The 14,134-nt window shown below is 39.7% G+C and overlaps 1 protein-coding gene across 3 annotated transcripts; it reads left to right on the plus strand.

Annotated features, from left to right (window-relative positions):
- The first annotated feature begins 2,508 nt into the window (after positions 1-2,508).
- Positions 2,509-14,120, plus strand: sp1 (sp1 transcription factor). Of its 3 annotated transcripts, none has more exons than XM_042505862.1 (6): positions 2,509-2,589; positions 3,181-3,254; positions 6,226-7,636; positions 9,973-10,114; positions 11,066-11,259; positions 12,145-14,120. In XM_042505862.1, exons 1-6 carry the CDS (start codon positions 2,583-2,585, stop codon positions 12,447-12,449), a joined length of 2,133 nt encoding a protein of 710 aa, XP_042361796.1. In that variant the 5' UTR covers positions 2,509-2,582; the 3' UTR covers positions 12,450-14,120. The 3 variants fall into 3 exon arrangements, with proteins under 3 accessions (XP_042361796.1, XP_042361806.1, XP_042361814.1); XM_042505872.1 differs by having other exon boundaries at positions 11,069-11,259; XM_042505880.1 differs by lacking the exon at positions 2,509-2,589 and adding an exon at positions 2,865-2,938.
- Positions 14,121-14,134: the final 14 nt, after the last annotated feature.

A 14,134-nucleotide genomic window follows, 5' to 3' on the forward strand; every position in this document is an offset into this window, starting at 1 on the left:
CTGCTTATGTATTTCTGTCATTGTTTTGCAGCACCTGAATTCTCTCTCTGGGGATCAGTGATTGAGGGAATATGAGCTGGTCAAACAGAGAGAGAAACAGGCACAGTATATGCTTATGATGCAAAATAGGTAAGTTGCTTTGACAGTGTGACTTAGTTTTCTGTATTTTCCAGTATTTTTATATATATATCATTCTGAAAGGGGGTAGGATTTGATAAGTACAATGAGTTTTTTTCTTGCTTACAGTATATTTAAATTTTATCCTCTTAATTTATTTGCTAACTAACTAAGGCTTATCTTATTATGTTGCATGATGACCTACATTATGCTCATAGCACTGTACTTTTACTTTAGTAAAGTCTGAAATGTAGGCCTACTTTACCTTGTTAAAAACTATTTAGATTGTGATATTGCTACCTATACTTAAGTGAAGGATGTATGTACGTCTTGCACTGCTAAAAGGAGTTAGTGCATGATACCCTGCAGCCAGATGCTGCACTGACTGATAAACCTGATCGGGTGTGTGTCAGTGTGAAGACGGGGCTGGACCAGTTTGAGTGCAGTTGGGTGGATGCAGGTTTGTCCAGAGGACGGACTCCACCCTCTGTCCTGTTTACATGGGCACATGTGCTGCTTCACTGACAGCCCCCTCGCACATCCCAATAATAAAAGCCCTCCCACAAGCGAGCCATTTTCTCCTCCCAGCGCGGTTACAGCCAGTGTTTGAGTGTGATGGGGTCTCTGCTCCTCCACCCTGACCGACTCCTCCCGCCTCCTTGCTGTTTCCCAGCCCACAGGGCGCCACCAGGGAGTGGCCAGCGGCCACGGAGGCAAGACTTAAATACCCAGTGCGCCTTCCTCCTTCCCCACCTCCGTGTTCAAAACTGAAGAAGAGCCGTGGGATCTTTACACTGCTGAATGATGAGACCGCAACACAGCGGGAGTGAGGGGAGATATCACTTTTTATTTAAACATAGTTACTCATGGCGCCATTTAAGCGGAAAACAGATAACCCAACGTCAATCATACTCAGAAGTACAACCTACCTTGCTTAGTCCCACCCAATTCTCCGCCTTTGGGCCAATGACATTGGCTGGCCGATTCTCGTTGGCACAGACGACGTTTGCCATTGGAGGAAAGCAGCAATCCTTCAGAAGTAGCTCCAACAGGGGTGCGCTTCTTTTACTTATTTGCCACAGTGCGGTAGTACAGTAAACATGTCCCAAGAGACACATTTAGACAGGGTGCCATGCCTTTTCTCAGTTACTGAGTGCAATACGGTTAATGTATGCGGTTTGATATTTTAACTGCGCGAGGTTTGCATTAATTGGTAGTGGAATGTGGAATTAAAAAAAAAAAGCTCCATTAAAGGAGCTAATTAAAAGTAAGTCTTTTGGGAAAGGGTCCTTTTAACAACAAAAATCTATTAATTTATTTAACTATATTGGCTGATTTCTACACCTATATTTACATTTATTAAGGGCCTAATTTATTAATTTTATAGGCACATTAATGTTGCTTGAATGGCATTCTCATATTTGTGTGAGGGTCTCACGAATATATATAGTAAAAAAAAGATAGTCCACTTATTTTTTAACTACGTTGGAAAATTCTCCTTGGAACAAAACCCTATTAATTCAGACTAAATTAAGTTTAATATACATATTTATTGCCTTATTTCTTCATTTCAGGACTTATTTCATAGGCACATTTATTTAGTTACTTAGTTACAAGTTATTCATTGATTAAAAGGCATTCTTCCTTTCTATAAACAGTTTTATAAACATCCCATAAATATGTGAAATAAAATACTCTAATAAAGAATTTAATAAAAGACCATATAGTTTTCAACTGTGTGTTCGGTATGTCATTTAAACAGTTTTTGATAAATTATGTGATCGATTTCTTTGTTTTGTTTTATTTTGGGTTTTTTATTTATTTATTTATTTTTTAATAAAACTGAGGTTGGGATCTTTCCTTAAAAAAATAAAACACCATTTCACCTTCATACGCACGTACGTTTTTTTTTAAATATCACAAAACGAACTTTATAAATAGAACAGTCATGTGATTCAATGAACAATCGTTTATATGGTAGACCAAGCATAATTGCAAAACATGTGCTTTATTGATTTAATTTAAATATATAGGCCAGAATACAGCTTTACATGTGGAATTTCATTTATTTATTATTTTTAAAATACATGTATTATAGCAACAGAATGAAACTCGCATTCTATTTCCATGGTAACCATCTTCCATTTCGAAACTTTGTTTAAAAAAATAAATCAATACAAAGCCCTGAGACTGACCATTATACGATTTGAATAGTTGAACGTGTATGTTTTTATATAAAGTGCTGGGGGGAAAAAAAAGACTTTTAATTACAAAATTTACAACATGAACCTAATGTCTCATTTTTGTCAATGTCCGTGCTCGGCGAAGGCACCAGGCTACACAGGTCCCTAAATCGAGCGCACCCGTCTTTCTCCTTCATAGGGGGAGCTCGTCAAGTTTGTGTGAAGTTGTGAAAAGTTGTCAACCCGAAAAAAGAGCAGAGAAACTCCTCCCGTCTTCAAATTATGAGCAGTAAGTGAACTTTTTAAACTCAGTGGCATGTTGCGAGCGAAGCATAACGCAAACAGTCAGACATAGAATCAAAGAACAACGTTTTAAATGTTTAAATGTCGTCAGTGTGATACATCGTACTGTTTTCCAGCAGTTAAAAAGTGAGCAACTACTTAACTGCTAATTGTCGGTACTTAGCTAACTGTGTAACAGTAACTTCTGTACTTAATTGGCAACAACGTCACATGCTTACACAACAATTTAACTTGATCAAATCCACGTGAGCTAGCTGAGGTATATTTAGTGGTAAAGTTGAAACTAAGTCGTCGCTTTCGCTAACTCTTGGTGGTTTTTCTCAACATTACTGGTGGTGAGTTGATGTTAGCTTGTTAGCTAACAGGCTAGCTGGCCCTTTGGAGCACTTGTGGCATGGATTTCTTTGCACTTCTTCCTTGAATTGGTTCACATTTCCTAAAGTTAAGTTATGTTTGTGAGGTCGACCATGCGTGTGCTGTGTAGGTGTTCCCCATTGTTTAATGTAACTCAGTTTCATGGTGTTGTGTTGCTGATGTAGCTACTTTTAAAGTGATCTTACTAACTCTTCTTCCGCAGATCAGCAGCAGGGTGAAATGGCCGCTGCGGAGAGCGGTGGGAGCTACAGTCAAAAGCGAAACACAAACTCACAAGTAGGTGTACTTTCGCTGTTTGCGTAAATCAGATGACTCTCAGAATAGAAATAGTGCTCCCCACTTTATCCTAAGTGCCAGTGTTTGTTCACTCCGGGTTAGTTTGTTTGACTCTGCCGCACATCTCTGTCGGGACTCCGGGTTGTTGATTTTTGTCTCCGGAGCACATGTCACCGGGGTGGGGAATGGGCAGGTAAATTTCGCCCACACGGGGTGTTCCCGTCAAACCCCGGCACTTCATGTGCATTTCGCTCGGCCCATTTGGCTGGCCTTGGAGGGGGTGGCTAGAAGAGTGTGTCAGTTTATAGGGCAAAATAAAAGTGTGGGAGGGAGATGGGTGGGTTTGGGGGGAGGGGAAGTCGAGCCCGCCGCTGCTTTGGAAAAAAATGCGGTCCCTCCCATCCTCTCCCACCCTGTTTCCCCTCGGGCTTCTTACTGCAGCCCCACTCTCTGAGAGGTGCAGGGCACAGGACCTGCATGACAAACAAACAAACAAACAAACAAAAAAAAAAAACAGGTTTAATGTATAGGAATACATTACTAGTTTGGCATGCACAAAGCCAGCAAACTGACAATCTCTGTTTTTTCATATTTTATTTTTACAACATCATTCAGCCTTTTAGACTTAGACTTAGACTTAGACGACTTTATTGATCCCCGGAGGGAAATTTAGTTGTCACAGCAGCTTGGCACGTAAGACATGCAGAGACATACATAAAAAAATAAGAAGAATAATAGAAGATAGAAATAGACATAAATATATAAAAATAGAATAAATAGAATGCTGAGGTAGTGCAAAAGAGTACTGAGGTAGTGCAAATGCAGTGGTAAGGTGCAATCTGATGATGGTAAGGATACACATGAGCATAGTAATGATGACAGCAGAATAAGGGGAATATGTAGAGGTGTACATATAATACTAATAATGGTAATAACATCAGTTTGAAGACATCGCACACATAATAGTAGTGATAGTATTAATAATAGTAGTAATAATAGTAGTAATAATATCCATAATATTAATATTAATAATAGTATCAGCATCATGACATTAGCACTTGACATTTTTTATGTCTGATGGCTAATGTTATGTATAATATAATATAATTATAATGATAGAATAATAATAATGATATATATATATAGTGATGTATAATATAATAGATTTATAATACAATGCAGGCGACGATCCGATGTTATATATTGTACATATATATATACATGATATGCATACACACATACTGCAGTCTGTACTGTTTGGATGTGGAGTGGACAGAGTTTAGTCCAGTTCAGTGACAGTGACCACAGGTCTGACAGAGGTGGATGTGTTGAACAGTCTGATGGCAACAGTCCGACCTTTTGGCTCTTAATGTTTTAAATCACTTCTTAAAGCACTCTTTTTAGCACTCTTTTTTTTTTCTTTTTCTTGTCTTGTCAGGTCCGTTTGTAATTATTTTATGGTAACATGTAGCTTGTTTTTATTACTTCTGCAATTATCCTGCTTTATTTGTTCTATTTATTTTTCATCCTGATGTTTTATTGTAAATCAGGATTAAGTTTGCTTGTAAAAGTACTCTTATAATTAATATTATTAAACTTCATATTTATTGTTTTTCCAGTTAAAAGTCAGTCCTTAGATGAAAGGTCGGTTTTTCCAAAGAGGTTCATAGAGTGTCCTTAACAATGTCCATCCACTGTCCTGGACTTGGAGGGTCATATTTCAGGCAGCTCCTAGTTCTAAAAGTTATTATTAGTGTCACTATATTGGTGTTATTTCCCTTAGTATATTAATTAATAGTGCCTCAGTTAATTTCATATGAGAGGACATTTTTACAGCTTTATATATTTCTTCTTGCAGCAGCATTAAAGGTTCAGTGTGTAGGATTTTGTGGCATCTAGAGGTGATGTTGCATTACTGAAACCCCTCCTGTGTGCCAATCATGTTAGGGCCCTGACACACCAAGCCCACAGTCGGCCGTCGGTCAATATAAGAGCGTAGGTGAGCGTCTGTCTCTGTAGTTTTTGCAGTGTGTCCTGCATCTGTTGGCATTAGTTGGCCCATATTGGCCTTTTCCTTGGCCAATTCAGCACATTGAATCTTTGTCGGAGATTGCGGAGCCCGTCTGTGAATTAAAACACTTTGACCGGCAGTTCATCTTAGCGCACGAGAAGAGAGACTGAAGTGAATAAAGAAGGAAGCAAACAACTTAGGTCTAGAGTGAACAGTATTGAAACAAACATGTTATATTTAGATGGGGACTTTCATGAGATTGAAACAAATTGTTATATTTAGATGGGGATTTTTTTTTTTAGCCATTGAAGCAGAAAAGCTTAATTTTTTTGTGTTATTATTCGCTAGCGCACAGTAAATGTAATTTGTTCTTTCATCATCAGGTTGTGTTGTTGATGTGCTGACTGGATAACTAGAACCTTGTATCTGTCCTCTTTCTATTATTTCCTGTGGCACAGGTGTAGAAGGAACGTCATGGTTAGGTGTTGGCTGTTGTTTTTGCAGTGTTTTTATGAGTAACTTTTTGGCGGAGACAGAGGCAGCATGAGGCCACAAAAATCTGCCCTTGTCGCAACTAGTTTTTTTGATGTCAGTTTGGTGTGTCTCGGCCTCAAGAGAATAACACTGGCCGACACGAAAACGTGAATGGCCCTATGAAGAGCCAGTGTTTTGTTTGCCCATTCTGGGCTATTGTAGAACAATATGGGGGACTTCAAGGAAGGGGACCTTCGCTGTATGTAGATGTAAAAGTCTCATTTTAAGGTCGCGAAAACACAACAATTTTCCTATTTTCAGGTCATTATAAACTAATGAAAACATAGTTATGAATATTATGTACCATTCTGTCAGTAGCTGCCCCTAAAACCTACGTCCTGGACCCTTTATATGTATGTTAGATAGTAGCAATTATTTTAACTATGTAAATTAATTCTCATTTACTTTCATGTATTCTCCTTCCAGGACTCACAGCAGCCATCTCCCCTCGCCTTGTTGGCAGCCACATGCAGTCGAATTGACACCCCAGGAGAAAACGATTCACCTGCAGACCAACAACAACAAAACCAGCAGCAACAGTTGGACCTAAACCAGGGTGTTTTCACCTCCAGTGCCAACGGCTGGCAGGTCGTCCCTCTTAGCATCCAAGCAACCTCAGGCACCAACACCATCACCACCGACTCCTCGGGGGTGATGGCAGGGGGAGACATAGGCAAGAGCAGACAGGTGCTGTCACCATCAGCAGCTGTGGTTAGTACTCAGGGACAGCAGCAGCAGCAGCAGCAGCCACAGCAGTATGTGATAGCTCAGGCACCATCGATGCAGGGTCAGCAGGTGCTTACCACCATATCAGGCATGATGCCAAACATCCAGTACCAGGTTATTCCCCAGTTTCAGACAGTAGACGGCCAGCCGCTGCAGCTGGCACACACTCAGCAGGATTCGGCTGTACCTGCCGCTGCAGGAGCAGGGCAGCAGTTCCAGATCGTGTCATCTTCTAACGGCCAGCAGATCATAGCTACGACCAACAGAGCCGGTGCTGCAGGAAACATCATAACAATGCCCAGTCTCCTTCAGGGTGCCATCCCCATACAAAATATAAGCCTAGGCAATGGCATGTTGCAAAACCAGCCACAATTCCTGGCAAATATGCCCGTGTCCCTCAATGGAAACATCACTTTGTTGCCTGTCAGCACTGGAGCGAGCGGCGGGGGAGATGCAAACAGTGGTGGGGACACAGGGGCAAACCAGCTCATACAGCAGCAGCAACAACCAGTGTCCAGCGGCGCAGGTTTTATGACAACTGCGTCCACTGTCACCACGCAGGCCACCTCTACTTATGGAATGGCACAAACACAGAACAGCAATGGAGTCACATTCCAGCAGAACGCAGCGTCTTCTCTGGGTGTCCCAATACAGCCAGACAACAGAGACGGTCAGCAGCCACAGCAGATCCTCATCCAGCCTCAGCAGGTTATCCAAGGTGGAACACCCCTCCAGACCATCCAGGCCGGAACCGTTACGGCCGCTGGGGGTCAGGTGTTTGCAACTCCTACGCTCAGCCAGGAAGGGCTTCAAAATCTCCAGATTATGCCAAACACAGGCCCCATCCTCCTGCGCACTGTGGGCCCCAATGGCCAGGTGAGCTGGCAGACCATTCAGATCCAGAGTCCAGCAGGACCACAGATCACGCTGGCCCCAATGCAGTCTCTGCCCCAACTTGGTCAGGCTCCGGGCGCCGCTGCAGCTGGAGGAGTGTCTGTCAACACAGTGCAGATCCCAGGAATCCAGACCATAAATCTCAACACGCTCGGAAGCTCTGGGCTCCAGATGCACCAGCTGCAGACTGTTCCCATCACCATCGCCAGTTCAGCAGGTCAGTCACTAGTGTGCTCTCCAAAGATAATTGAAATTCAGCATACACAAATGTTTTCCTAATAATTCAAAAAGTAAGCTTCATGAACACAGAGAGTATTGAATTAATAGTAGTTGTGTTTCAGTTTGAGCTGTTAGTGACTCAGGAGAACCCAGTGGCCCCTCAGTGAAGGAGAACTTTATTGGTATTAAATTATGCAATCCTCATGCAGTACTGTATTCATATTTCTGAGCTGAATTAGTTTATAATAATAATGATAAACTTTATTTATATAAAACTTGTCACAATAAATGCACCACAATTTCTTTATAGTAAGGTCATTGTTAGCACTGAGTACTTCACACAGAAATAGACAGAATTAACATAAAACAGTCCAACAAGGCGATTCAAGATAAAGGACATTTAAATACAATTAGAAATACATGACAAGCATAGAAAATAGAATACGTCATCATAAAACAGTCAAATCACAAATAAGGTTGCAGTGGTTTGAATTTGATTGTGTACATTTACTCATTTAGAGGGGAAAAAAACACTGCTAGAAGGAGGATCTCACCTTTATCTTAGCCATTTTCCAAAGGGAGACTTTTTACATATACTTTTTTAAAAATGGTTTCAAATATAGTAGTAAAATGTTTGTTCAACCACAAAAAAATCCTTCTGTTTTCATTTCATGATAATAATTCTTATACTGTGATAATTATTATTTTCTGTGAAGGTTATCATACCAAGAACATCTCATACTGTTGCAGCTTTAATCATAAATAATAAAATCAAGTAAAATAAAACTTTTTAAAATAATTGCAGGAAAGTGAGCTAGTTAAAAGCTAAAGTGAAATATGATTTTAGCTTTCTTTTAGAAATATATAGCAAACTGGCTTCCATAATTTCTGTAGGTAGAGTGTTCCATAGCTTTGGTACCTTGACTATATAAATCCAAGTTGTTGTTGCGGTTGTTATTATTTTTATTATCATTATTATTATCAGTGTAGCTTGGTCCAAGCCCATTTAGGGGCTTTGACTTTGCCATTCCTTTTAGACATCTTCAAATCAAAGTAACAGTGGCTGAAATGGACTTTTTGATTGTGTTTACCTGTTGTTATTTTAGGCAGAACAAGTAACCACCAACTATCATAGTACACAGCCGGTTTTCAATAGTAAACTAACCTGGCAGTTGAGCTGAGTAAATATGTTGAATAAGGTTTACTTGCTGTATTGACCTTTTTACCCAGACTAAAATGCATAGTATCTCGTGTCTCTGGATTTGATCTCTTTTGCTCTTTGTGTGTGAAGTGCACTACACCAGTTTAACCAGTTCTGCTGGTCCAGTGTTCTCCTGAGCTCTTTACTGCACTCTATGTGTTGTTTTCTTGCTGCAGTTTCTTTCTTTTCTTGGTGACGCTGCATCGACTCAGACGATGATCACATTATAGTTCTTCATTTGAAGGTCAGCCACAACTTCTGTGTCACTGAAAGGGTGTAACTCGACCTCTCCCACCTTATTAGCAGCCGCTATCATGTCGAAACCCTTCTCATGAACTGTTATTGGCAACCCTTCACATTATGTTCATATTTAAATGCTTGCAGGCAACATATGTGAGGAATCAGTGGGTTTTGATTAAAGTAAGCAATTTGCTCAGTTATCCTTATTATGAAATCATGCACTTCCCATCAGCTATTTACTGTATGTATTAGGCTGTTAGTTTCCAGCAGCACTGAATGGTGGATTTTACTACACATTAGTGTCTGTGCTGACTCTACAAATGTTTACTTAAGTATGGTAGTTAAAGCCTGCAGGGCTCAGACTCATCTGGTGTTTAAGTGTTTGTACATGTCCATGTGTTACCCATGTATTAGTCATTTTCAAATATTTTGTCTAACTGGTATTTACACTGCTAGAAAAACTTTTCTGAACACTCTGGGTTTAATATTGTTGTTTGAATCTTAAGTGTTGTATAAAACTATTGTAAATCTCCTAAACAAGGACATATCAGAAATCAAAAAGTGAAAATCTGTCATGGGAAATGAATAGCTGCAGATCTTATCAGGAATAGGAAATGAAGTAGGGGCTTGCACAAATTTTTAACAAACATACTGATAACTTTATAAATCTGTCAATGCACCTTACCTTTTTTTAATTACAGTAATCAAGGCGGGGAGAATTGGGGTGAATGGGGTGGATTTTCTAATAGGAAAGGTTGCAGAAAGACTCATTGTGTATTTGACGTAGTTTTAGTTTCTTCTAAACTTAATCGATAAAATGTGTTTATCTTGAGGAGCTCTTAAACCATTGTTATAAATAATCTAACGTGAGTATTTCTATTCCATCTCTACAGGAGATCAGGGGTTACAGACAGCAGGAGACAGTTTGGATGACAGTACAGCTTTGGATGATGAGGATATCAGCCCACAACCTCAAGGACGACGTAACCGCAGGGAAGCGTGTACCTGCCCCTTCTGCAAGGATGGAGAAGGACGGTATGTCATTGTGCCACTGTTAGTTGCACAGTCTAATATAATCCATACAACGACTGTGATGTAAGTTATACAGTCGTAAATCATCATTGGTCGTCATTAGTTGTGTAAAGATGGATATTGTGGAACTTTAAGTGTGTGTGAGTGTTTATTGTGCTTATTTAAAATGGGACATAATATAATATAATATAATAATGTTTTTCAGGAAGTCACGTCTTTTGTCATGTCATTATTATTACGTCCGCCCAAGGAGGTTATGTTTCGTTTTAGTTTGTCTGTTAGCCAAAAAAAAAACCAGAAAAACAACTGGCCTAATTTTAATGAAACTTGAAAAGCCAATTCCAATGACGGTGCACAGGAATACAAGGATACAAAGTTGAAAGTATGTATGGTATAGTATAAAGTATCACTTTCATTAACATTGCAAGATAGGGCTTTCTCCGAGTACTCTCTGAGTCTTTTGTTATGATATACCTTTATTTGTACTGTTAGTTGTTAGTGTGGAAGATAAACCATAAGGTTGCCTTCTCATTAAAGAGTTGTAATGTTAACACTTAAAGGAAAAGCACACTTCAGCAGAACCATTTGTCAGAGCTACAAAAATAAAAGTTGTGATAAACTGTGTTTTTTCTGAAGAGCATCTCCAGTCCTTTTTAAAAAGTGATTCTGCAATACTGCTGCAAAGAAGATCCACCAATATGCCAGCTGTAGTTTTTCACACTGTGCTGGCATAATGCTGCCCCAGTGTGTAATTTTAAGATAGCAATTTGGTGTTCCAGAAACAGGAGGCGCCAAGTATCACACACACACACCTGTCCTGCTAGCTCTCCCATGAAACAGGAGCTTCAGAGAAACACAGCATTTCTGTTTTAGCTGATTGTATTTATCCTCTGAAAATCGTATGGAAAAATCAGTAACCCTCCAACTCTGATTTCTTTGGTTTTTAACATCAAGCAGTGATCCAACTAAAAAGAAGCAGCACATTTGTCACATCTCTGGCTGTGGGAAGATCTACGGCAAGACGTCCCACCTGAGAGCTCACCTGCGTTGGCACACAGGAGAACGGCCCTTCGTCTGCAGCTGGTCTTTCTGTGGCAAACGATTCACACGTTCAGATGAACTCCAGCGTCACAAGAGGACGCACACAGGTGAGGATTTAATTTGGTGTATTTGACATTATGAGAAGGACATTAGATCAAATGTCAAAGATGACCGTAAAGTCCAAAGACTTTGATGTAAAGATAGTAAAGGATAAGTCTGCGCACATGTCAACATTTGTTTCTTGACAACATAGCTTTCCAGGGAATCCATTTTTCTGTAGCAGGATAAATAATGGATTGGTAGATCAAAAGATAATTAATTTACAACTATAATGACAATTAGTTTCTTTTAGGTTGATTATTTGATGCTGTTTTTGTCTTCGATCATATTGAATTGAATTGAATATTACTGGTTTTGGACAAACCAAGCAACTTGAATATGTGCAGTTTATGTAATATGGGGCTTTAGAAAAAAAAATCTGACATTTTATGGGCCAAAAGAATAATCAAAATGATTATCAACACATTAATTAATAGTGAAAACAGTTGATAGCTGCTGCTTTAGGGTTACTTATCCTATTGAATCTTGCATATCATCATCATATCTTCATACTTTGCATATGTTTATTTTCTCCTGATAAAGAGAGTATTCTGCATTGTGCCCAACTACTGATTTTAGAGGGGAAAGATTCTCTGATAACTGTAAGGTCAGCCAATAAAGTGAATTTTTGAGCTGGACTGAAACTAGACATTTTCTGTGTGGATCGTGCACCAATATGACTTTGCAAAGGTACTCAGAGGGCTGCTTTCTTAAAAAAAATAAATAAATAACTAAGAGTATTTAACATTATTATTCACTTTTCTTCACTGCAGTACAGTGCATTTATCCTTCATAAATTGACATTTTCGAACACATAGCCATCAGTCTGTTGATTCTGCTCATACCAGCTGCTGCTATTTTTATAGCGATTTTAATATCTCCCTCCTTTTCAGGTGAGAAAAGGTTTGCCTGCCCCGAGTGTCCCAAACGCTTCATGCGCAGCGATCACCTCTCCAAGCACATCAAGACCCACTTGAACAAGAAGGCAGTCAACACCAGCAGCAGCACCACAGTCTCTACCGACGCCGCTTCCCCTACAGCAGGATCGAAAGTCAGCACAGGAGCAGTGTCAGCCAGCGACCAGCACACCATCGTCTCCATGGAAACCTTATCTGCAGAGAGCTTAGCTCGATTAGCCAGCAGCGGGATCAACATGATGCAGGTGGACCTTCACCAACTTAACGGCAACAGCTACTGAGGACGGCGGGGGAGCAGGAAGACGAGCCTTGGTGGATGATGCATTCAGACATTTAAAGGTTAAAAAGGGCATGTCTAACTGCAGACGCAGAACCTCACAAGGGCGTCAGACGGGAGAGGTGGTCACAGATGCTACACAACAGACACTATTATCTCCATCATGTATTTAGACACCTGTGTCATAGAGGGGTCAGAGTTGGACTGAAGCGTTAGATTAGAGAAATCATCATGAACTTTTATTCCCCCTGAATGGCTCGACGCTAACGTTTGTCCCACATGAAGACTCAATCTTACACGCTGGTGGGATTGCAATAACACACACAGACCGGCACTCTCGGTGTTGCATTGGTAGCTAGTAATATCCTCTCTACATGCTTCTTTAGTAAAGAGATGACACTACTAAGTTAGTTTCTCACCCTTGTTTCAGGGCTGGGAGCTTCGCTACATGTCCTTCACCTCAGGTGTTTCCCGCCCTCTCGGACTGGGCTGCCCCTCTAACTATTAGCCCCTTAATAGTAAACTCAACCCTTAAACTGAAATTATAACAATCTTGGGCAGCAAATATTTGGTTCTCACACGTCTGGTTGCAGTTTTAGGGGAACCTGTTCACATACTAACAATCCCAGTATGATAGGAATAATATGAAAAGTATATTAGGGTGAGGCGGGCTGGAAAACGCAAGGTCACGACCAGATCAGAGCCAGAAGCACTAATCAGTGTGAGGACGTCTGTGTGTCAGGGCACTGACATCCTGAGAATTAACTCTTTAACCTTTTATGTAGGTACACACATTCAAGCCATCATGCTTTGATATGTTTATCATAGCAAAAACATTTTGATTTTTTTTTATGTACATATATATTTTTGGTAATGTAAGGGCTACAGGAATTCTTAGCGTAGGCAGGATCATCTTACATTATTGCAAGAGATTGCCTTTCAGTTGTATGAACCTCTCATGCACAATCAATCTTAATCTTATGTTATTACTTTTATATATATATATGTAGATTAAATGTTTAAATTTAAGAGCCTTTCTGTCATAGAATAATGTATTCTATACAGTCCAGATCTTCTCAGTACTTTTTTTCCTCTGCTATCTTTGCCTTGCAGTCACTTCAGTTTTTGTTTTCTTTCGGTGGAAAAGCGTTTCTTGTTTAGTCATATCTGGTCAGAGTAAAATATTGTGTAAGGATGTCCAGACAGCATAAATATGTAAGCTCAAAACCAAAGGTTCATACTCATTTTATAAGCAAAACTAGGAAATCTTTCTTTGGTCTGGGAACTTTCTAATAATTTTTACTCTTGTAATGCATATGTTAAAGTTCTAACTGGAAAAAATCCAGCTCGAGGCAGGCACCGGACACATATCCCTTTGTTGTCCAAATAAATAAGTTGCAAAATGTACTAAGGGTCAACGTTTTTTCTGAAAAGTCGCTTCTAGCCACTATTGAAATCTTTTTCTTTGCTTCGGAATTCTGCTTTATTTGCAAAAGATAACTTGTATAATGTCAGTAAATGTGTTTAAAAGCTCTCCGTTGAAACTGTATAGACAAAGTTCATCGGACAACAAGTGCTCTTATTTTTTCACCCCGTTTTAAATAAGGGATTTTACATTGTGTGTATACAACTACTGCAAATGCCAACAGCTGGATTAAAATTAAGATTCAATGTACTTTGTCTCTTTTC

Source organism: Plectropomus leopardus, chromosome 2 (assembly GCF_008729295.1).
Source record: "Plectropomus leopardus isolate mb chromosome 2, YSFRI_Pleo_2.0, whole genome shotgun sequence".
NCBI classification, from domain to species: domain Eukaryota; kingdom Metazoa; phylum Chordata; class Actinopteri; order Perciformes; family Serranidae; genus Plectropomus; species Plectropomus leopardus.